This window comes from Thermobia domestica, chromosome 13 (genome assembly GCF_964235325.1).
Source record: "Thermobia domestica chromosome 13, izTheDome1.hap1.1, whole genome shotgun sequence".
Lineage (NCBI taxonomy): Eukaryota > Metazoa > Arthropoda > Insecta > Zygentoma > Lepismatidae > Thermobia > Thermobia domestica.
In genome coordinates, this window is record NC_137466.1 from 165996406 (window position 1) to 166022860 (window position 26455).

General features: G+C 32.9%; 1 protein-coding gene across 1 annotated transcript in view; it reads right to left on the reverse strand.

Annotated features, from left to right (window-relative positions):
• Positions 1 to 26455, reverse strand: part of LOC145667844 (PDF receptor-like) — a 197303-nt gene that overhangs the window by 43641 nt on the left and 127207 nt on the right. The window contains exons 7-8 of the mRNA XM_081735276.1: positions 9622 to 9755; positions 6992 to 7078 (exon numbers count right to left, since the gene is read on the reverse strand). Of these exons, the coding sequence (XP_081591402.1) occupies positions 6992 to 7078; positions 9622 to 9755 (221 nt within the window). The remainder of the gene's footprint in view (positions 1 to 6991; positions 7079 to 9621; positions 9756 to 26455) is intronic.

Genomic DNA, 26455 nt, shown 5'->3' on the forward strand with positions numbered 1-26455 from the left:
CGGAATTCTCAGAATTTCTGCTACTAGTCAGGGTGATTTTAAGCTTCCAAAAGCATAGTGCCGTTGTGTAACAGCGTGGACATTTTTTATCATAATTTTTCGTCATCGCATCCTTGCAATATCAAACATGATTTTTTCAAAAACAATTTTCTACTACTCCTTTAATCTGCCATTTGAAACAGACAATAGTTGACGGAATAATAAAAACAAAAATATATGTGGAAAGAAAGTTCTGTTAACATTTGATTCAACAGAAAAAGGAACGCAGATATTGCAAAATATTTTACAAGACATTATTGAGTATGTACTTTCTATAATAGTAAATATGTAATTTTTATAATAGTTGAGGTCATAATGAAAGGAAAATTGTTATATTTGAATAAACAGAGGAAGGATGTAAATATTGTATAATCTTTTTCAATACTTTTTTTAATCATTATTATTTTACTCGAGATTTCTTCATAGTTTATTAAAATATTTACCAACATATCCTCACAAACCAATATATGTTGATAGTAAAGTAATTTAGCTTGATCGACCTCCTGGGCCTTCAGAATTTCATGTTACGCCCCCCTCCCCTCGTTACGAAATCCTGGCTAAACGAACCAATATATGTTCCAGTAAAATTGTTTAGAATGATCGAGCCCCTGGTGTGATGACCACAGTATTTCATGTCACGGACACCCACTTCACGAAATCCTGGCTACGTGCCTGAGCCTGTATACGTGGAGATACACAAATTAGGCTGTGATAACAAATAGTTCAGTTTTTTCTCCCTCGCTTCTTCGTCGAACTGCACTATGACTTTCTTTATTACTTCTCTAGCTTTGCTGTGTATAGTTTGCCCTCTCTTACGCTGTAAAGCTATTGTCAAATGAATAATAAGCAGGGCCTGGATTTTGTTGACAAGTCACTTTTTTGGGTCAACTTTTGGTCACTTTTTGTCGTTTTGAAATTTCAGGTCAATATTTAATATTTTAAGGTAACTTTTAGGTTGCTTATGGTCTTTCTATTCTTTTTCTTCCACATAAGAAAATCTCTAAATGAACACGGTTTACGGATGTGGAAAAGACGAAGTTGAATAATTTCTTTTCTTGCTTCCTGACTATTGGAGTGGAAAAATGCATTCTTAACAAGCTAATGAAAACTAAGCTGTAGCTGGTTAACGGAAGATGGGAGTTGGTAGGTGGCCAAACAGATAGTTTTGGGTTGTTGACCACAAAGGATGTGATCACGTGAATAACTGAAAATAGATTAGAAGGCGTACAAAGATTTTAAACAGGTTTTTATCCATTATTTTCATGTAGTCTACACTTGCGAACTTTTATTGTTTAAGAGTGCTTCGTAGTTTCAATTCGGGAGTGAATTGACGCTTTCAATACTTACAATACCGTTCAATAGACTGATCAATAGAAATAAATGATCAATGGACTGCAACTAACTGAAACAAAACTTTTTGAATATGAGTGAGAAATGTTAATTAAAATCCAATGGATATTAAAGAATGTCAATGTTTAACGAAATAAACATTTAAGAAAACGCAAGTTTTAAGGTCAATTTTTATGATTTTTAGGGTCATTTTACAGGAATTTTAGTGTCATTTTATAGGTCACTTTTTAGACAATTTTAGGTCAACAAAATCCGGGCCTTGACAATAAGCAACAAAACCGCAACCACAACAGTACTCAACAAATAACCAACTTACACTAACTCTTCAGAATGACATTCATGTGACAATTTTCTAACTCTGGCAACACTGACATATAGAAGGAGGGTAAGAAAGTATCGCAAGAGTCAGGCAGAAAAGATGTTGAAATATTTCCCCCTCTACCTCAGCCCCCGCTGGTAAACAAGCTAGCTCCCTATAATACTATTATTTCTTTTTTAAAAAAATTGAATATGATGTAACTATCTCTACCGCTGCGTTCTGAATACGTATTGTTCGTTGTATTTGAATAATCATATTTAAAATGGAAAATTGTAAGCGCTTTTTTAGCATATCATGAATACCAGTCTCTTGCGTTCGGAAATAATAAAAATCAAACCAATGCCTTTAGAGTAAAAAGAAGAAATAAAATAACGCTGCATTCGTTCACTTCATGAATATGATGAATAAATACCTTTAACAATTCCAAACGAGCCCGTTAACGTTGGAAGCTTTTCCATAAACTATTGTATCATAACGCAAGGAATTCGTTATTAGTTGATTCACTGTTACCTGGAAAATCTTGATAGAAACCAAAGTGAAGCAAACAATACAAAAAGCGAAAATACGTGGTACTGGTACTTTTCACTACATACATAGTAGTGATTGTATTACTGTACAAGTAACACGCATATGGTTCCGAGTTCAATTATGAGTGGAGACCTAAATTTGGGACATTAGGTGAACATAATGAGACAGTTCGTTATTTACTTGAATTATGAAGTACGGTGTCCGTAAAGTTTCAGTTCATTCAAAGTTACACAATTTTGAAACGCTTCGTATAAAAGATGTTTAAAACGGAACTTTTTTGGACGTACAAACATCTATGCATGCAACTTTGCACGTTAGTGTAGTGATCTTTCTTAGGATATATATATAAAGTGTTTATTTGAAGTGTCTATTTGTTTATTTGAAATGTTAAAAATGTACATGTCATTTATTAATGGCCAATTACAAACAATAACTTGTCGGTAATCTATTATCTAGTTCTGTCCAATCAGCAGCAAGTATTTGTTGCAGTTTATAGAGCTGTAATTTTGAAGCATTTTATACCCATGATAACACTTGTGAGAAAACTGAATGCTTTTATCAATTCTGACATAAGATTTCAATATACACAAAATGGCTATAGTTCTCTTAAATTTCAAATTTATACTGGATAAATTGTTACTTGCGACACTTGATTTGCACTTTAAATGTGCAGAGTAATACATGCAGGATCTCTTCCAGAAAATGTTGACCAAGAGGGAAAAATGATACAGCAAAGGGGTTGCACTGAAGAACTATTTGCCAAAGAACGCTCACTGCACAAGAGTGACATACAATAGATGTTTAATTTGTAACAGCTCCATGTAGAAGGCATTGGCCAACTCCGTGGAGAGAGAGATATGTCACCCCAAAAGTATACCTGAAAAAGACACTGAACAGCTAGACATGCATGTAGCTCCCCATAGACCAAATCCGTGAAGGGTTGATCTATTAACCCTTTTTATAAAAGCAAAGAGAAGAAAGAAAAATTAAAGCTTGAAAATGTTTATTCATGTGTCCAGATTTGAAGTTTTGCAAGCTCAATAAATTTGGGGAAAAATTCTTTCAAATTTAACAGATCTAACATAAATAATTCTAGTTGATTTAGTTTTTGGAAAAAAATGAAACGAAAGCTTTAAGTTTTGCGTCCCACGATTATGCCGATTAGGCTAAAGGAGACGTTGAAGATGAGAAATGAATGAAATGGTGGAATGAAGAAAATGGGAGGAAACGGGAGAACCCCGAGAAAACCCACGAGCACGGTGTTTGCCCACCACAAAGTCCACACGGCGCGAGCTGGGATCGAACCAGGGACCCCAAGCACCGGAGACGAACGCTCAACCACTGAGCCACGGCGCCCCCTTAGTTTTTGGAATACTAATATTCATACAAACTCCGAAAATTTTCCCCTCGGGGAATATAGTACATCTTCAACTATAGAGTTTTATATTTAATAGAGTTCTAAACTTCAAGAAATACTTGCTTCTGATCAATCAAAACTGTAAAATGTCAACGAATTTTTGCTTGTAACTGGCCAAATATTTATCTATAATATATATTTGGAACTATTCTATTAGTTAAGTATAATGTCTTGGATGTGTTTGCACTAATACATTATATTGTCATTTATTTTGAAATTAAAATAAAATCTACTTTATCTATTCGTAGTAATATATATATATATATATATATATATATATATATATATATATATATATATATATATATATATATATATATATATATATATATATATATATATATATATATATATATATATATAAAAGAAAAATTGTGATTATATTTTTCTAATTGATTTCACGAAACGAATAAAATGACAGAGATACAATATACCACACACAAAATCTTACTGAAAATGAGTTGACGTATAATACATAAACTTGTATTTCAAAGGAAAAGACTATAAATGCTTGGTTTTCTAAATAATAGGCACTGCACCATAGTGTAATAGTCATTAAAATTGTTTTTAATGCAAAACTAATGTTCCAACGAACAGTTAGTGGATGATTTCCATGGAACGTTTATTTATGTATTTATTTATTTACTTCAAAGTATGTATCTATAGGCCGAGAAAAATTTTAACTTACATAGAATATAGCAACACAAACATCACAATATAAAGAAAATAGAAAGAAAATACAATAAGAAAGTACAAGTACAATAAGAAAATACAAGAAAAGTACAATAATAATAGAAATAAGTAATAAAAAATGAAACATAAAAATAATGAAAAAGAAATTACAATATAGCCATGCAAAGTAAAGGATACTCATAATTTAATTATCAAACAAAAATAGTCATGCGTAATTATTATGAATTATTTTCTATAGACATTTAGAAAATTTAACTGTTCCATGTGAGAAAACGTCAGTCCTATAATTAAGTTAGTTATATAGTTATATAGTTTTTTTTTATATGATGGGTAAATTTACATGAGTTATGTTTCTCGACCTAGGTATGAAAAATAAATTTCGGTTTCTAGATTGATATCTTGGTATATATATACAGGGTGTTACAAAACAACACCGACAACGTTTTGGAGACGATTCCTGACACCAAGATAAGATAAAAAGTATAGACCAACCTGGGTGCACAAATGTTTCTTTTCGGAGTTATAGGCTGCCGAAAACATGAAAAAATTAACTTTAAAGGTTCATAGCTCTAAAACTAAGGGACATGCCGTGGTCGGGCCAAGAGTTCACTTAGAAACTAGTATGTCCCCTATTCAAATATCCATATTTCAGAGTCCTGCGGTACTTCCTCAACAATTTTTATAGAGGTAGTTCGCGAGTACTTCAACTTATATGCCTGTAGCCAAACCCTCTTCTATAAAGATTGTTGCATGAGTACCTTAGGATTATAAAACATAGATATTTGAATAGGGCACATGTTAGTTTCTAAGTGAAGTCTTGACCCGACTACGGTAGATTCCATAGTTTTGGAGCTTTGAACCTTTAAAGTTTACTTTTTCATGTTTTCGGCAGCCTATAACTCCGATAGGAAACATTTGTGCACCCAGTTTGGTCTATACTTTTTGTCTTATCTTGGTGTCAGGAATCACCTCCCAAATGTTGTAGGTGTTGTTTTGAAACACTCTATATAAACGCATATATTGTAACAACGTTGAACTATAAATTTTATTAGTCTTCAATATCAAAAATTTCACTTTATTATTCTGATTGTATGTTTCTTAGAATGGAGATTCCATATTACTGAAGTATACTCAAGCTTGCTTCTAGAGTACGTTTCTTTTATCTTCGCACGCTTTCCGCCAGTGCACTTTGTTGGCTTTTAAAGTACTTTCTGCTAGCACTCACGTGAACGTTTTAATCCAATAGCCGTCTTATTGGCTTTGTCGTGTAGGTGACGTTAGTTGTCAGGCAGCCCAAAAAATGAGGTCATTTCTGTTTGGCGGGTATTTGAAGTGCTTAGTTGCCACACGTCAACAAATGTGTTACAGGGACTTGTGAGTGGTGTGGCGTTTTATTGTGTTTCCTAGCATATTGTAACTGTCAAAACTGTCGACTTAACCGTAGCATGGCAACAATGCGTTGCAGAGAGATCCATCCTTTAGGTGGGAAGCGTGCCAGGATAAAACAAACTTACTTTATGTACGTATGCGAGTTACAGTAAATGCAATTTAATGATTACAAACGGTTGTGAAAACAGTTTCGTGCTTCTTACAGCAAAACGTAAGGCTATCATTGCTCTAATTAATACCAGTAACAATATGATTACTAAATGTTAATTTACTATCAGATATTACACCAAGACTTTAATAACAAAGATTTCGAGAAAGTTCACAAAAATGAGTGAACAGGACTATAAAAATATGTCATTCGTTGCTCATAACTTAAAGTTTTTATTCTATTGAAACAGGCTGTTACCTAACGAATTCTATCTGTTGTTGATGATATTGTTGTTTGTCGTCTCCTAACAATGATACACACGATCTCAACAATGGCATAATACCGTTAACAGTGATACACATACTACTAGTATCGATTAACTTTAAAAATCAATTAAGAATAGGGTTTCCATATGTCCATATTTTGTACGGACTTTTTGTGTTTTTGGGTCCGTGTCCGTGTCCGTATCGTACAAAGCATGAAATAGGAAAATGTCTGTATTTGACAGTTTTTGAAGCTGCCCGAAATTTTCCGAGTTGGGATGGGAATCACTGAAATCTCGGGTGGAAAGAATTGTGTTTTCATCATATAACCTATATTTTAGTTATCATTAATAAAATAGGTTATGTTTTTAAAAAAGTGTCTCATTTTTCCATTCCAGGGTTCTTCTGGTTAAATTTAATATACGTAATTTAATGGAATGATTTATTAGATTTTTGTTAATGAAAAAAGTATAAAACATGTTTGTTTCCAATAGTGTTTTAAGTATTACAGTAAACAATTGTGTGATAACCTAAAAAGGTGATTTTTCGGTAAAAAATTTCAAAATATTTGTTCTCAGTTTGGGAACCATATCTTTAATGGGTCACCATTTTAAGGCTTGTCCGTATTTTGAATCAAAAAATTATGGCAACCCTAATTAAGAACGACTTTATTTTTTTTCAGTTGAGACATTTACACTTGAAAGAATATTGGAAATATTATGATTCAGTAAATAAATTAAAATATACACCTGATATATTATTCTTCATTTTCATTTTTTTTATCGCACTTAAGATCTATTCTAAAGAAACGTAATACACTCTTACTCCAAAATATAATTACTTACTCAGTTCCTGTATAGTTTAATCCTGTTATAATGGCCCAGGTGGCAGTCATTATTACAGGAACTCCCCAACCTAAGAAGAAATATGCCCTGCAAAAAATAAATAAACTGAACAATAATACATTAACATAGAACGGTATAAACTTAGCTTAAGATGACAATTTGTATTCTCTTTCCAGCCTTAGAAAAAAAGCAGATGTAAACAAACCCACCTGACTACCAGTGGGTCGATGACCAGTGATTGGTTGTTGGTCTCACTGCACTAGAATCCTACCGCAATATAATCCCTACTAAAATAATAATTTCAAATAAGGATATCTGAATTTATCCTGCATTTTGTGATCTTATAAACGCAATATATTTTAACAGATGTAGCTGTATTTCAACCTCACCTGTATTTGGACATATAGTATTTACTGCGCATGAGTATGCGTTCGCGCGCCTACCTCACTCATTTAAAATTATTGTAAAGTGCAGAGTATCATGGCGACGATATGTGACAATAATCAATTTTCGTCTCGTTATAAAACACAAAAGAGGACAACAGGAACAGAGGCAATCTCGTTTATATAAGGATTTAAGAAAATACATATTTCCAACATAGCAGTAGACAGTGTTAGTGAGTTATTCACCAACCAACTGTAGACTTACACTTTGGAAATCATGCGACTACAGTAAGCAGACGATCTTGCTGTTCACGTCCCTCGCTGCCGAAGCACGTGTGAGCCGCGGAGTAATACATTTCGCTTTGTTTACGTCTACTTTGTTCTAAGGCTGGAAAGACTTTAACATCTGAAGATGAAAATATTGAGATTTTAAGAAGAAAATATTATTAGTAAGCTCAACATCCTGATTTCAATTTTTCGTAATTACATACTACAGTGTGTCTGTAAAGTCGCGCAACCCAAAGTTTGATTGCGTATATCTTTTGATCTAAGAATGATAAAGACCTGAGACTTGAAACAAATGTAAGCATGTTCTATGTAGATATTTTCGAGATCATGATCAATGCTGGAACTTGTAACGTTTTTGTGTAGTAACGAAAGAAATTACCGTAAGTGTAAAATAAAAAAAAAATATGCAAAATGAAGACAATCAATATTCAGTTGCAGAAAACTGATTTCCTGCGGGTGAATTCCTGTGTATGTGTACAGTATGCATCAACATTTATCCCCTGGTGTGAAAGTGTGACTAGGTTGATGCAGTGTTGCCATATAAAAGGCTATTTAATGCAAGTTCGTAAAATGGGTGCTTTTCAACTGAAACGCGACTCCTGGCAATACTATTGTCGTAAAATTACTGCAACAGATGTGTTTTAGGTTAACTAATGATAAGCAATGACAATTTGCACATAATTGATAAAATGAATTTTTATTCAAAAATTTGCGATATCAATGCATCTATTTTAGTACTTTTCTGCATTGTATTCGAGTTAACATTTGTCCTCAAATGATGCTTCCATGTTCATCAATGTGCTTATAGCGACTTTTCCAATGAAACAACGTGGAAATATGATTCAACTCACATGCTGTATATTCTTAATAAGGTCACATGTCACAATATTCGCCCACATAAAGCAAACTTCTTATTGGTGTTCGACAATAGTGTGTCGCGAGCTCATTGGCTTACACCATGCATCAATTCAGCTGCCTTGAAATATAACCGTGAATTGTAGTGATGGGTAGCTCTATTCTTTCCAAAATAACGAATCCTTCAGAAAATTTAGAGAATCGAATCTCTTAAATAATCCAGATTAACTTTGCTGGAATCAACAGATGCATTCACTCAAGTGAATAAAAAGACGTATTGACTCACTGGAATTGATGGATTGAGTCAGTGGTTTCGACACCAAACAATAGACTAGTGGACCCTGTTGATAGGTGGAATCGGACAAAAAGCAATACTTCAGAAATGAAAGACATTGCAGGCAAAGAAAATAATGAATGTAGGGTCTACTGCAGATCTGTAGAAACAAGCAAATCTTCCTTCTTCGTATTTGTGTCCCTTCTTTGCATATAACAAGCAAGAGCTAGAAACACGAAGAAATTAAACTTTATGCACGTATCTACGCTTCTACTTATTTCTTCTCCTCTCACCGCCCAAAATTAGTTTACAATACCTTCAAAGATGATAAAAATGGTTTGACTAATTTGACTGAAAGGACGAATCATGTAGGCACTACGAATTATTCAACTCATCGGGAATCAAGAAATTCGATCGAGAGGAGAGATCGAATCCCGGTGCTCAAAATGGAAAACCAGAGAAAGTCGGAATCATATAATTTACCGGAACAACATGATTCGATCCAAAGAAACGAATCATTGATTCTAGTGGATTGAAAGGAATTGATTTCCGGAAAAAAGATTAAACTTCCCATCACTAATGCATTTTAAAATACCCTTTCAATATGAGCAAAGTTGAGATGAATCCGAAGTAATTTGGGCTCTACTATTTGTACAATTCCTTATAAGAATGTGTGAAATTAGTAAACTATACCTTTTGTTGAAATATACCATTATCAGTACAATATATAGAGGAGATACCTGCTTACATGTACTAGATACCTGTCAATATTCTTGTCTCATAATGTAACAAAAATATGGTTTTAACTGCATTTGCAGCTCGAGTATTACCTGTAGTTAGGACTGTCATGAAAGACGAGGACAGTGATGAGATTATGGAGGTAGAGCCCTTCGATGAACATCCACATAAACATAGCTGTCCTAGCGTACTCCAGAAGAATGTAGAAGCTTTCGCATAAGTATGGCTAGATGGATAAATAGAAATAAAAATAAATTGTTTATAAAAATAAATTATATTTAAAAAAAGAAACAACTCCTTCCTACAGTTTCTAAATTCCAATACGGGGACATGTTCCAGGTGGAAATACAGTACAGTCTTGTCTAAACATTAAGTCTACGCCAATTTCTCTGTTTCGGAATAATAATAATAATGATAATAAATAATAATAATAATAATAATAATAATAATAATAATAATAATAATAATAATAATAATAATAATAAAAGTTTTGAAATGATATCTGTCTTAAGGTAATTGTAAAAATACGACTACCACCAACAAATGACACCACGTACTCTTTTACCTTTCCAAGGTATTTTGTAGGAAGCGTTGAATATTCACAGTTTGCCTTGATTAAATAATCGAGGAATAATCCATCCATTTTTTTAAGAAATGTTTTTTGTCGTTGTTCAAAAAATTTAATTTTGCTATTCACAAACACCAATGAATTAAGTAAAAGTATATAAAAATATACAAGGATTATTCTTTCAACTATCTTTGGAGAAAGTTTGGATAACTGACTCTCGAATTTGATTGAATTATTCTAAATATTGTTCTTCTCTGTAAAATACATTGGGAAGAGGTACGTGCTGCCATCTGTTGAGTATTATTGCTTCTTCAAACTTACCTTAATTCGTCTAAAATAATATTTTAAGATTCTGTATTATTACTAGCATATAATAAAAAATATTCAGAAATGAGATAAATATAAAGTTACAGATTCGATCGTTTTTAACACAATAACAACCCTGATTATCAATTCTCGTGCATAGCTTTCAAGAAAATCGACAAATTGAATTTATTTTTTTTTAACGAAGATGAAATAAAACATTTTAGTGTAACGTCCAACGATTATGCCATTTATCCTCAAAAAGACTAATAATGAATAAAAGTGAATGGTTAAGTTAATTATTGTATGATCTCCGACTGGGAATCAAAGTCGGAAGCATGTGCATCAAAGGTGCACGCGCTAGCCACTAGGCCAACTCGAAGTGCTTTTTCTTGTTGGCATGCAAACGTAAACTAAGATAACCACGCCCTTGTTTAGGTGAAACTGATAATAAAATGTAAAATATAAATGCCTCTAACTATGGTATTAGCAAGATAATAGGAAGTACTATTGCTAATTAATTATTATTGTTATTGTTCCTACTCTTAAATATTACTTTTTGTTAATTATGTAATGTCTCCGTAACACGAATTGAAAGATTAATGTAATGTCTGAGTAATATTAGTTGAAATATATCAATCAGTTGAACAAAATTCAAAGGTTACCACATCAGTTTTACCAATCTCTTGCAAATAAATATAGTTTCCTTAACCCCTTCCACTACGATTTATTATCTGAATTTTATGATAAACAGAGCGACTACCTCTAATATTAAATCATTTAATTCCTTCCGTTACATCAAATTTCTTGAAGTATAAGTTATAAAAGTGTAGTATAGATGGGTGATGCTACAATATTTTAAATTTTATGACGAGTGTAGTTCGTCATTGTGCGATTAGGCATCGGAAGGCCATGACGAGCTAGACTCGTCATTTCAGTATTTCATTTCATCAGTGCAAGGGGTTAAGAAAGTTTTCAGTATTTGTATTGCTATTAATCGCATGAAATACCAATAAAAATGTAAGAATCAAACATACTTGCAAACGAAAAAAGCAATATCGTAATAATGTAAGAACTCTGTAGGGAAACAAAATAAATAAGGTATATAAAATAAATAAGTACAAACTTTACGTGAGGACAACCGAGAAATTGCTGGGAGATATGAGAAAATTTAGGGACATAATGAAAACCTAAACCAAAATTGCGGGAATTGTTTTTTGCAAAACTTGTACGTCTGGTTACCATAGAGTAAAAACATAAAACAAAATAAATTTTCAAAAACGAAAAAACAACACTTAATATTATATAAATATTATATAAACTAGTTTATACATCGAACTACAGAACTTCTACTTTTAGACGTTCAAACTATTCTATATATATAAAAAGTGTTACGGCACTGGCAGATCTAGAAAGTAAAAACTGGGGGAAGCCAGAACGCACACTACTATAGGTAGTGAATGTGAAGTGGAAAATTTTCCGCTATATTTTTCCGGAAAATTTTCCGTTCTAAAAGAATATCAGTAATGAAGTAACAATTCCTCAGCAATCATAAAATTGGTTAAATTCATGTATAGAAATGTTAAAAAGTGAAAGATCGTTCACACAATTTTCAGTACTGTGTAGGAACAAGTTAAACAATTTTTCATGAATCGAAATATTTCTGCCTTATATGGAAAAATTGAAGAACTTTTTATGAGTCGGAAAATTTTCATCATTTTGAAGCAAACAGTAAAACAACCTTTTGTCAATCGGAAAGTTTTATTGCTCTGTAGAAACAAGTAAAAGGAATTTTCATAGATCGGAAAATTTTCATCACGATGTAGAAACAAGTGGAAAAACTTTTCATAATACGGACAATTTTGGATATTATCTATAGTGATGTTTGGTGGAAAATTTTCCACTATATTTAACTGCACATAGAGCAACAAAATTGAATTTCTGTAGAGGAAAGTTAGTCAACAACAAATTATAATTTTCCAATTAGTTTCGGGAACCGGATTCTATTATTTAAAATTTCAATTTATTAAGTCATGAATATTTTTCGATTTATAAAAACACACTCTACTTATTCCTACATCGTTGTTTAACAGTAAAATTTATTGGTAATAAATATTGTCTTAAAAGTTTCATGAAGTGAAAATCTAACGATTCTTCATTTCAAGAATGTTTCAAAAACTTCAATGCGTTCTTTCCTCAGAATCCACGTTTGATATCACAAAATTATATTTCGTCAGTTTAATACGCGTAAGATGAAGTTTTCTCATAGCTTTACTACTCTTCTAGATTTACATACTGCAACATTTATAATCAGTAGATATAATATAAAGTGCCTACTGTAAATTTTGACTACCCAAAATTCGAGTTTAAGTAACTCATGAAAGAAAATACTGATCATTTTCTGGAAATAAAAATTTATTTATTCATATATTCATTCAGAAGAGAGTGAAGTATAACTAATAAGGAAGCTGATTTGTGTAGTTGTTCTTCCAATAAAATAATAAAAGAAACATAAAAAGCTGCACTATTAGCGCTGCGTTCTAAAATCAACAAATAATTTCATTTTAATTTACAAAATAAAAAACATATTTCTTTACGAACTCCATGTATGTTCCCTGCAACTTACACACACACACACACACACACACACACACAGAGAGAGAGAGAGAGAGAGAGAGAGAGAGAGAGAGAGAGAGAGAAACACTGTATATTTTTACTTCCCAACTTGAAATATTAGAAAATTTTCTGGTTTCCGAAAGCTAATTGGAAAATGATATTTTTTTGCTGTCTAACCTTCCTCTACACGAATTTAATTTTATAGCTGAATGTGAAGTTAAATATAGTGGAAAATTTTCCACCAAACATCACTATACATAATATCCAAAATTGTCCGGATTATGAAAAGTTATTTTTTTCTACATCGTGATGAAAATTTTCCGATTCATGAAAATTCCTTTCGCTTCTTTCTACAGAGCAAATACAATTTTCCGATTCACAAAAAGTTGTTTTACTGTTTGCTTCAAAATGATGAAAATTTTCCGACATAAAAAGTTCTTCAATTTTTCCATACAAGACAGAAAATATTTCTATTCATGAAAAAATATTTCATTTTCCTACATAGTACCGAAAATTGTGTGAACCATGAAAATTTTCAGATTCTTTAAACGATCTTTCACTTTTTAACATTTCTATACATTATTTCAATCAATTTTATGAATACTGAGGAATTTTTACTTGATCACTGATATTTGTTAAGAACGGAAAATTTTCAGGAAAAATATAGAAGAAAATTTTCCACCTCACATCATTGCTAAACAACGATGTAGGAATAAGTGAAGTATGGTTTTATGAATCGGAACATTTTCCGGAAAATTTTCATCACTGTACAGGACAGACAATTTTTCAATTCATGAAAAATTGTTTCACTTGTTCCTACATAGTACTGAAAATTGTGTATCCCATGAAAATTTTCAGACTCTTTAAAAGATCTTTTACTTTTTAACATTTCTATACATTATTTCAATCATTTTCATGAATACAGAGGAATTGTTACTTGATCACTGATGTTTGTTAAGAACGGAAAATTTTCTGGAAAAAATATAAAAGAAAATTTTCCACCTCACATCACGACTGAACAACGATGTAGGAATAAGTGGAGTATGTCTTTATGAATCGGAAAATTTTCATCAATGTACAGGACAGACAAATTTCGATTCATGAAAAATTGTTTCACTTGTTCCTACATAGTAGTGAAAATTGTGTGAGCCATGAAAATTTTCTGATTCTTTAAATGATCTTTCACTTTTTAACATTTCTATACATGAATTCAATCAATTTTATGAATACTGAGGAATTGTTACTTGATCACTGATGTTTGTTAAGAACGGAAAATTTTCCGGAAAAATAAAAGAAAATTTTCCACCTCACACCACCACTAAACAACGATGTAAGAATAAGTGGAGTATGATTTTATGAATCGGAAAGTTTTATGTTTCAAAATTTTCCGCAAATTTTTTGTCTGTACAGGACAGACAATTTTTCGATACATGAAAAATTGTTTCACTTGTTCCTACATAGTACTGAAAATTGTGTATGCCATGAAAATTTTCAGACTCTTTAAACTATCTTTTACTTTTCAACATTTCTATACATTATTTCAATCATTTTCATGAATACTGAGGAATTGTTACTTGATCACTGATGTGTTAAGAACAGAAAATTTTCTGGAAAAAATATAAAAGAAAATTTTCCACCTCACATCACGACTGAACAACGATGTAGGAATAAGTGGAGTATGCTTTTATGAATCGGAAAATTTTCCGGAAAATTTTCATCACTGACTATAGGTATATCATACATTTGCTTTAAACTTTCGAAAATATGTAAGTAATAGCTTAAATTACACAGGTCTGCAACAAAAAAATCTGTTTGCATAAGTTTAGCTGATTTTTACGCTTCTGGGTGCCCCGAAGTCGAAAATGATCCCCGTTTCTTCGTGGGAAGTCAAGTTTTTGCACAATTGAAATGTAACGTGCTCAAACCGGTAGCTGCAAATCGCTAAATTGCAAATGCATCACACGGAAATAAAAATTAACATGGAAGATTAAATGTATTTGTGCTCCCTGAAACATGAAAATACATGTATATTGGTCCGGATAGGGATCACTGACAGAGCACGAGTACGAAATTACGAGATTACAAAGAACACCCCCCCCAAAAAAAAATGTTCATAAAACGAATTTAGCAAGATTACATCTTAGATTTGTAAAACGTTGGTAAGTAGTTCTGGCTACCTGTTTGTTGCTCAAATACTACGAGTACGCGAGTACGCGGGGTTTTGTTGTTCCTGATATTAGAAAACTCATATCCGACAAAGACTTCATCAGTTCAATGACTCCAACTCGAAAAGAGGCTTGGGTTGCCTTTACTGTGGTCATTAAAAACGTTTTGGGAAACCAAATGGACCCAAACTACAAGCAAATGGTGGAAAAAATGTACGCGTTCCGAAAGCTTGGTTGCTCCGTGAGCTTAAAAATCCATTTTCTCAACTCCCACCTTGACTACTCTCCTGACAATGTGAGAGCAGTGAGTGAAGAGCAAAGGAAGCATTTTCATTAAGATCTCAAAGAAATGGAATGACAGCATCAGGGGAACTGGAGAGTTACGATGATGGCAGACAAATGTTGGATGTTGTTTAGTGATCTTCCGGCAGCCACCTATAAAACGACAAGCTCCAAACGATGTTTGACCTTTAAGAAAAGACGATTTCACAAGCAATCTGATTGAGGGTGGTATTACTTTTTTGTCTTTATGTATATGCGTGTTTGTGTACATTAATTTGTGTTACGTTGTTAATGGTGTTTCTATAAATCGCATATTTGTGTTCATATTTTTGTTCAACAATGACCACCCTTTTGTTCGAAACTCAGACGTCCCAGGCAAAACGGTTGCCATTTCTGGATTCAGCGCATCCCAACACACACGAATCAGTAAAACTAAACCGAAACAGCTTAGCATTGTTTTATTTTTGCAGACCAATGTTATTTTTCTCATTTAAAAAAGAACTAGGGGGCTATCTTCCCCGGCCCCAGGCTAAATCCACAACTGTCTTACACGTCGACTTGTTCCGTCGCTTTGTCTGTCGACATGTACAGAGCAAAAACGGTAACAGACAGCAAGGAATTGTTACCTCATACGTTAGCTATGTACTCTGTGTCCCAAGAATAGGTTTAATCTCCGCTCCAATTTCCCTATTGAAAGCGAAACTGGTAAAAATTCAATATTGATCACTACAAACTAGACTAGTAATCCTACAGATAATGAAAAACATTTTTCATATTGATTTAGTCCTTCAATAAATTGGATTAGTGTTGCTTATCAGACTGGAAATTTCTATCCTTGTCTCAATGCTTGTCTGAGAAACCAGAAGAGAAGTGCCTTTTTTAAAATTTGAGATCAGACGAGAAAGAACACATTTTCGTCTAGTCGAGGTATTTTAAGAACCTCTTTGCCAACACTAATTCTCCAAAGTCTTAGAGATACAAAACACTATTCTGGTGTTACATGATGAATGGTATAAACCTATAAATTGATAAAGTGATTCGACGAACAAAATGAAAAGCATTCATCAACGTTTAGAGGTACGAAAGTCATAACACAATGTACTCCAATAGCAAATGTAGTTTAAACGTTGTTATATTCCGGCCTTCGGTAATCCTCTGTAACGCTAAGAGTTCTGATAATTTCAAGATGAAATTAAGAGAAAAATCAGACACAAAATTTTTTACTTAAGTTTAAAAAAAACGAGACAAAAAAAGCGTTTCGAAAATCAGAAACAAGACGAGAATATTTACAAAATCTCAGAGACGAAACTATGGAACTTTATGTCTCTTCTCGTCTCATCTCGTGGTCACCACTAGCATTTACTCTTTTTTACTTTGACTTTAGCATTCTGTTCACCAAGCGAGTCTATATATGATCCTCATGGACCTACAACTTAACGTGAGATCCGAACCGCATGAGTTGCAGCCGAGATATCCTCTTTTTACAATCTGAAGTGCTAGAAATATTATATTTGAAGTAGCTGTATTGATTCCAACAGAACAAAAAAGGTAAGAGATAGCTAGAAACATGGCTTCGATGTAGATTAATGAAGGCGAATGATTGTGAAAAATTGGTGGTATAAGAATGTGGAAGGAGTTGAAAATCAATTGAGAAAACCCACACACACGATATTCCCCACCACAAACTGACTTGTCCTAGGATCAAACCAGGGACAACTAGCACCAGAAGTGAGTTCTTTACCCATTTTACAACATATAGTTTGTCTTTGTACAAAACCTAACAATTTAAAAACATTCATAAACTGGGAGAAGATATATGGGAAAAGAAATGGGGAAACTGAAGAAAGGAGGGGTCAGTCAGAACTTATAGAAAGAGTGGAGAAAGTTTGTTAAAAGATCAATAAAGAAGAAGAATAGAAAAGGCACCAAAAAGATTAATGAAGAGGAAGAAGGAGTCATCTACAGGGTATGGTGTGAGGACTGCGATATGCCATATATAGGAGAGACAGGAAAGAGAATGAAAGAAAGGATAAAACAACATAAAGATGAAGTAAGGAAGAAGAAAGATATCAATGCCATATACAAACATGTTAAGAAGACTAATCACGGAATTAATTGGCATAAGACGGAAGTATTGGAGATGGAGAAAAGAATGATAATAAGGAAGTGGAAAGAAGTAGATTGGATAAAGAAGGTAGGAAGAGATAAACTGATGAACTGGACAGGGGGCTTACCTATTAATGAATTATGGCAAGAAATTTTGGATAGCGTAGACAAAAAGAAAATAAAAAAGGCCCTTATAACAACCAAAAATGGCGGACCGTGATTATTTGGAAAGTGAACAAGGAGACTTACGGGATTGGCTGAAGGCCTCAGCAAATAGAACAAAAATTTATAACAATGACTATATATATATTTCTGTTAAAAGAATTCAAACTTTTTTATAACAATAAGTATATATATATATATATATATATATATATATATATATATATATATATATATATATATATATATATATATATATATATCTGTTAAAAGAATTTAAAATTTGTCATAACAACACTACATATATGTCTGTAATTTCATTGATGTTTGATAGTGTCTGAAGAAGGGTGTATTAGATACCCGAAACCGTTACCTATTATAATTTAAAATACAGTGGGTTCTAAGCTTTGGTCAGCGTTTGTTTTTTTTAAATTAATAAATTTGTTTTTAGTGTGCAAAGAGTTACTGGTACATTATTTTAAAGTTCATTTTATTTTTTCTAAAAAAAAAGAGAGAGAGAGAGAGAGAGAATCTCAATCACATAGGATTGTAGCACATACGTACCTAAAAAAAATGTTGTTGAGGGGTCCAAGCTTAGGGAGAATGTCCAATACTACTAGCCACTATATCTATGTAGTATTCAACGGGTATTATTCTACATCTGATAAGTAATTGTAAAATACCTCTACACACACACACACACACACACACACATATCTATCTATCTATCTATCTATCTATCTATCTATCTATCTATCTATATATATATATATATATATATATATATATATATATATATATATATATATTAAAAAATAGAACTAAATTGTTTTTATAAGAGAAAGAGTACAGATGAAATGTAACATCACATTTTCATGGTACAGCAATAATTACAAGTAGGGGGGTCTATAGTTTTATTAAGAAAGTGTAGGAATGTATGTTGAATAAGGAAGTTTTGGGGGGGGGTCCAGACCCGGAAGACCCCTTCCGTGGGTGCGTCCCTAGATTGTGTGAACGACTAAATTCATTCGACATTTATCAAACTTGGTATGATGATGAGCCTTGCTGAGCTTGGTATTCATATTACATATTACAGGGTGCATGTCTTTGGTTCCCGACTTATGAACGATCAAATTTGAGACTTTGAGCGTTCAGTGATCAGGATCGTTTTTGGTCATATTGGACAGATTTTGTCATCTTTAATATCTTTATTTGAAGTTCCTTTCAAAGCTTAAAGGGTTCAATTTCAAATATTTAAGCGTATCTTTATCTCTGTTTCTCTTACAACTTTGCTAATTGGATATGATTTCCTTGTGCTCTGAACGCAACCATTTGTACTTGATTAAATGTTCTTTTAATAATAACTTTTTTCTTTTAAATTACTACTTAGAAGAAACATATATGAACCAATAAGTAAGAATAGGAGAGGAAATGAGAGTGCAATTGGAAGGGGAATTTGATAGGAATGCTGTCTCTCGCCTACATTATTTAATATCTATCTTGAAGAGATAGGGAAAGGAGTGTACAGAATGAAGACGTCATTTCAGTAGGAGGCAAAATGATTAGATGTATACGGTTTACCGACGCTTGTTTCCAGATTCTGAATAGAAAATCAATAAGATGTTAGAAAACTTAGGAAGGGCTTTGAAGAATATAGGATGAAAATAAATGTTAGAGAGACACAATCCATGGCATTTGGAACAAAGGGTTCGATGTCAAATATAATAGTGGGAAGGGAGAAAATGTAACACGTGATTAGGTTTATATACCTAGGAAGTATTATTAGTAATGATATAAGGTGTGAACGGGAAATAAAAGCAAGAATAGAAATGGCGACTGAAGCCTTTAGGAGGAAGAAAATACTATTGTGTGGGATTTTGAGTAAAGAGTTTAAAAAAGATTTATAAAATGGTTCACGTGGAGTATTGTACTGTATGAGTCAGAAACATGAACATTACGCGAAAATGATTGTCTCCATTCTTCTCCACCCCCACATTTCGAAAGCTTCCAGTAGTTTTTAATCAGCGTAAAACTAATGAAAGGGTCTTAGAAATGGTGGGAGAAGAAAGAACAAATAGATATTATTAAGAAATGGAAGAGGAAATGGTTGGGACATTGGCTAAGAAGAAAGTATATCGTAGGGGGATGTGTTAGAGGGTATGGTGGCAGGAAAGAGAGGGAGCGAAGAAAACTACAATTAATGTACGATATCAAAACACAAAAATCGTACGTGAAGACGAAGAGGCTAGCGGAAGATCGCGGAGCATGGAAGAACCTCAGTTGCGGCAAAGTGACCCGCCAATAATGGCAAAATACCTATGATGATACAACGATATGTTGTATCTTTAATTATATATTTTGGACAAAATGTCTGATCTTGCATATAAAATATGCACTAGCCAGCTGGATTAAGAAGAAGAAGAAAAGAAAATATATATTATAAAATGAATGTATCAAGTAAATGAATGTGTTGTTGTCATCATCACCAAGACGACATATTTGGATATTGCTATGGTGACAGAAGTAAGGATATAATGTAAAATTACCTTGTAAGAATCACAAGTTTATAAAAAAAGGGAATGTGAACAATAAACGACATTTTCAATTATCTCAATTTAGTGTGTACTCATTGTGTGGCTCAAATAACGATAAGATAATGTCGTTAAGGATCCGGAGGTGGCTGACAGTTATAATGATGACTTAGAACAAACATGTAATTAATTGTTTATTTGAATCGTGAAAAAGTAAATTTTGACAGGGTTGATTAGTTATGAATGCAATATGTACTTTAAAGAAACTAGATTTGTTGAAAAACAATGAACAAATAAATTAATTTCAACAGTAGGGACAGTTTTTAGCCTCTTTAATATCCTTAACGGAAGAATTTCTATATTACTTTCAGTACTAGTAAAAGTAACAAGTAATAGCAAAAATAGGGTCATAGTGTACACAAATAAGCATCTGAGATTTCCTTTCTAGTTTGTAAATTCAAGGACAGGAATTTTATAATATTGCTCTAAATTTTATTCATTTTTAGTTCTATTTTTAGTGCTTTCTGTTGTAGCATGTTATACAATTTAAATATGTGTCTACATATATATCGGCAAGAGCGCTTGTAACTTGCAACAAATTTTCTTTATAAGAAAGTTAATATAAATATTCTGTATTACACAAACTACCTGAAGTATGTATCAAATATTGTATGAGCATATTGCGGATTTTGTTTTCGTTTTCAGCACGTATGAAAGGGTAACTATTTCATATATTATTTAACTCTTTCTTTCATGTTCTTCCCATTTCAGCTATGAATTCTAATAAAAAAAAAATCTTATGCGTAGGATTCAACGTTAATTTGACTCATTCGCCAATGCACACTGTAAAGGTATTCAGAAAATTACAATCCAATTTGAATAAATATGTCGGCTTTACTCACTGACTTTCTTTTAAGAAACTAGAAGGATTGAAAAGTCAGAAGGAAACCAGAAGGAACTACAGAAACAAAATAGTTCTATCTAGTGCTCTGGATTCTATCTAGTGCTAGTCGAATTAATATAGGTCTACTCTACTTTCCGAAGGAATTGTTGTATATGATATATCCATCTTCATCTGAGTCCACTCAGTAGTCTCTTGTCGAAAGACTTTAAAACTAACTCTGTAAATCGATCGCAAGTTTATCATACGAGTAACGTGTATTGACCACAGATTGGCACTCTCAGTTATATTGACCCTTATTTGGACCACCATCAGTCTCTCTCTCTCCTCCATTTTAGCAATGAGGATGAAAGCGGGAGTAAGAATATTTTTTGAGGTCGAAAGAGTGAGATATAGAGTTAGTTAGCTATTTCTGAATGATACAGGGTGGACCAAAAGTAGGTATACAGTCCCGTACTGACCAGATTATGGCATTTTACATAATTTACTTAGTATTATCCATACAGGTAGTGACATATTTTCTTTATTATTTGTTCTTATTCTATTTTCACTCATCCTTCAAGCTTGGAACTGAACTAATTATCTTAATAAACTAAAATGTCGAAGTTGATCAATGCAGGACTGTATACCTACTTTGGGGCCACTCTGTATATATTGATCATTTTAGTTTTCATTTTCTGCAGATTATTATCACATTAATATCTCACTATATGATATCAACAATCAAAGTTGTATGAGATGTAAGCACTAATTTGCGGTTATGGGCTTCATGCACAGAACACTTTCATTTCAACATGTGAACATTATTGATTCTTTTGTCATTGTTATTGTGGCTTCCTATATAATACTATTTCGGTAATAGTTTAACCTTTAATACAGTATATACACACGTTGATATTGACATTGTATGGGATTAATAAAGAAAGTTGTACAATATATACACAAGATATATTCACTAGTTTATTTAGACTTGATTTTCTCTGCACTTGTTTTGTGTGGATTAGATTTCATGCACGGTGCAACAAAATTAGCACATAAGGTAATCATTCTTCATTTAGCTCGTAGACATAAATTTTAAAGTCTTATAAACGTGACTTCCCTCAAAAGCATCCATTAATTCATAGCATACTTGAAAGTCTAGAGATAGTTGCAACAAAATTAATCGAAAAAGAAAATACATGTAAACTCATAGAGAAAAGAAATGAATAGCAAGTTAAATTAAGTTTTCTTTATGAATTTAAATGTGTATTTTTAAAATTAAATATGTGTTTTTCTGTTAAAACTTATATTTTTTAAAAAAATGTGAAATTGTTAGAATAATGAAACAAACTGATAAAGAGAGATAAGGAATGTTACATGTGTTTGCAACATCTTTACAATTATTTCAGATTTCATTAAGTATATAAAAAAAGGAACAAAAGAAGGTAAATAGATTGTTTTTGTAAGTTAGTGCTACAACAAGTGAGAAATGTCAGCCAACATCAACGTAATTAGCATGTTATTCCTTTTTTTTTTTTTTTTTTTTTTTTGGAACTCACTGTAGCATAATGTTTACAAAAGACAAAGAAAAGGGAGGAATAACATCTGTATAAGACTAGTTTCCAGCTGAAGCTTGTTTTTGAAGCTCAAACTTTGTTGTTTACAAAAGTTTGTCTGAATTAGGTAGTTGTTTGTTTTTCTTTTAATTTCTTTAACGAAAAAAAATAAATAAAATTGACACCTTTCTGTCACAGCAAGCTGTTTCGTGTTATATAAATCTAAGCAGATCGCTCTGGAGGGAATTTCATTTTACATTAAATTGCTTTATTTTTCTTATTAAGCCACGAAATTGAAAGGAAAATAGAAACACAATATACTCTGGCGCAAACAGTAAAACCAGAAACTACATAATGAAGGGTTGTCTATCCTATGCGACAACATATGTATGGGGAACTTATCAGTTTAAAATGACAACTTTGAAAACCGATTTTTTTTAAAAAAAAGTAATGAAAATCGATTCTTTTAAAAAAAGTAAAGCATTCTTTTAAGAAATATATTTAGTTATTAACCCTAGGAACACCAAGGAGAAGGGGGGAAGCTAGGAGGTCCACAAATTATTTTTGTTATATTTTTAACATTTCTAATTGCATAAAAAATCTGAAAAAAAAACGATATTGTCAAACTTCACCTCATTAATCAAAAAACGTACTTGCTTAGTTTTTAGTGTTTTGTTTTTTCTATTTATAAATAAAGAAAGTGTTATGGGCCTCAAACTTCCCTCCCTTGATAGTACTAAGGGGCTATTCACCGCATACACTAACTCTTATATTCCAGTGTCTTCACTACATATTTTACTTTCCTTCGAAACAATTTTGGTATTACAACATGCAGGGTTACTCTGAGCTATTATTCTGATGCAGTGTTGCCAACTCCATGGTATAAAAAATAGGATATATATTTTTCTCATTATTTTTTGGCACCTAAATTTTTATTTTCTATTAGTTTATTCCTTCAAGCCTGCTACACACACCCACACACCCACCCACACACCCACACACACACACACACACATATATATATATATATATATATATATATATATATATATATATATATATATATATATATATATATATATATATATATATATATATATATATATATATATATATAAGAAAGAGAGATAATCAAGTTTGAATAGTGATGGAGAGGAACTATGCCTTGCAGTGATTCTCTTGTAATATTCATGATGCTGTAGTGGTGTTAGTTTACAAAACTGGCAGACAAGTCGTAGCTTATTTGCTTACGATTTACATGTTCATTCCATAGGTGCAAAAACCTGACGTTGTGCTGCTAGAAAAATTGTAACCTTTGTTGGGTTGGCAACACTGCTTCTCTGGTGACATCCCCTATAGTGTCTAATGAACGTCTCTCACACTGCTTATCTTTCCGTGGAAACAAAATTTGAAAGAATTTCGCCATTCCAAGGTTAACCAGGATGGAATTACACAAAATTAATCCTAAATTCATTGGAAAACTGAAGTATACCTTACTCGTCCCCATTCTACCCCAGTTTACTGTACCACCACCAAAATGCTTTTAGAAGCCATCTTTGTACACATACTATACTGTACTAAGTTGCTATTGATCTGTTTGATAGTTTTTCTACACAAACAAATAAAATAAATAGGTCATTCCAAGCTCATATCAGACAAGATAAATTATTTTCAGTGAGAAATAATGATCTTTAAGATGTGGGCCTCAGAGCCACCCCCCACCCCCGTTGGTGTAACCCAAAAATACCTTGGTGTTCCTAGGGATTAAGGTACTCTCCCCGCTGCTCTAGTACTCGTGGTTAATGCGTGCTCTTTGGTGTATGTTAAATTGAATCCCGACGGGACAGCATTAATCATATTATGATAGTTTTGATTTAATTTTAAACTCTTGGTCCATGTCTTATGTAGCCTGTGCTCAAAAGAGACGCTAAACTAAAACCAATGAAATCAATCATTTAAATTGAGGTAGTAATTACCTGCTTGACCTTACAGGTAATATACAGGATAGCTGGGTTTAACGTTCCACTATTATTCAGTATCGATAGGGCTGAAAATGAGATGAATTATAATGGTGGAATGACGAAAGTGATAGAAAACGGGAAAAGCCTGAGGAAACCTTATCACAGGGTATTTCTCAACCACAAAGCTTAATTGACTGGAGCTGGGATCTAACCAAGGACTTCAAATACCAGAGCTGAGCACTCAATCACTGCGCCACCGCTGCCCAAAAGACAATGTTTAACGTACCATGGTTATGCTATAGCTAAGGCAGACGGTGCTAATTAGATGGATCATAATGTTAGAATAATGAAAGTGGGTGGAAATAGAGAAAGCGGAGAAAATCCAAGCACACAGTGTTTGCCCACCAGAAAGCTCACTCGGCGCGAACTGAATTCAAACCAGGAACCTTATAATCCAGAGATGTGTGTTCTACCACTGAGCTGACGCGACTTCTAAGGTGCAATTATCTGATGAAATAGACAGATAGGATTTGAGTATAGTATCCTAAAATCGAGGGGTCTAGTGAGAAAGGGATCTATGCCACTTCGCCAAGAAATCGAAATAAATTGAGTTTTCTAAAAATATTGTGTTGCGTCATATTTTGTATTATAAAAGGTAAACTTTTTACTTCTTAACTTATTGTTAGGTAAATCATGAGAAGGAAAAATATGTATGGTATAATATATGTAATATATCCATGCTGAAAAATCGATATAGTACACCAAAGAGTTTTAACACGGCTTAAATACTTTGGCAGGTTGTAAATCTTGTTTACAGGGCTACTAATGAACTACAATGGCGACTGCATAGGCCTGTGTCTTGTGGAGTACTTTCACTGTCCAGAGAATCTGTGGAAGTTAGTTTTTGGTAAGCACTTTGAAAAACTTGAGGAGTATAAGGCATTATTGACATGAGATCTTTTAACTTTAAGGCGATATGGGTCGTCCATAGAGTAGTGATACCTCTTGAAATGAAATGAAATGAAATCTTTAAGTTTTACGTCCCACGGTTATGACGGTTAGGCTAAATTTCGCCACCTTCTAAATTTTCCGTTAGGGTTCTATAGGCCTGCCCTTATATAGCTTTTTGTTTGTACGTAGTATATGTGATTTTTTTTTATTAACATGGCAGTAGGTGTAGGTTTCTTGATAGTAGAATTAATTAGCATTATGTCAGTGTAAACGTTAACTGGGTCTCTCATTTATTCTTGAATTGACAAAAGCTTCCAACGAAAATGGGTTCAATGATTATTGGTGAGAGTTCTTTTCCCATCAGGAGAGGGACCTATCTTTCTTTTTCATTAATAGTTTCAATATGTCCCTCTCGGGGCATTAATTCTGTAATTGGAAAACATGATTTAGTTAATAGAAGGGCCGTTGGGCACTGATTACTCTGTTCTTTTTCCCAGCTCATAGAGCCGGTTTAGAATAGTGAAATTTAGTGATTTGTTCGATTTACGTATACAGAGGTTGTCCAGCCTACTTTTGGCCGATTTCGTTCCTTCCCCTTCCCGGGAAGAAAGGACTCACCCGACCTGGTACGTGGCATTGACTCCTGGGAACTGAGTTGTTTTTCGGCGCGGACGACAATAACGCACAAAACAGGACCATTGTTGTGAGTGTTGTGTTAAATTTGTTTCCAAGTGTGTGAGTTTCCGCTCTGTGACCAAAATGCCGCCCAAATTAAGCCGATTTTGGGAAGACTATGTTACGGCTCTTAATGACGCCCACTTTAGTGTTTCTGTCATTACAAAACA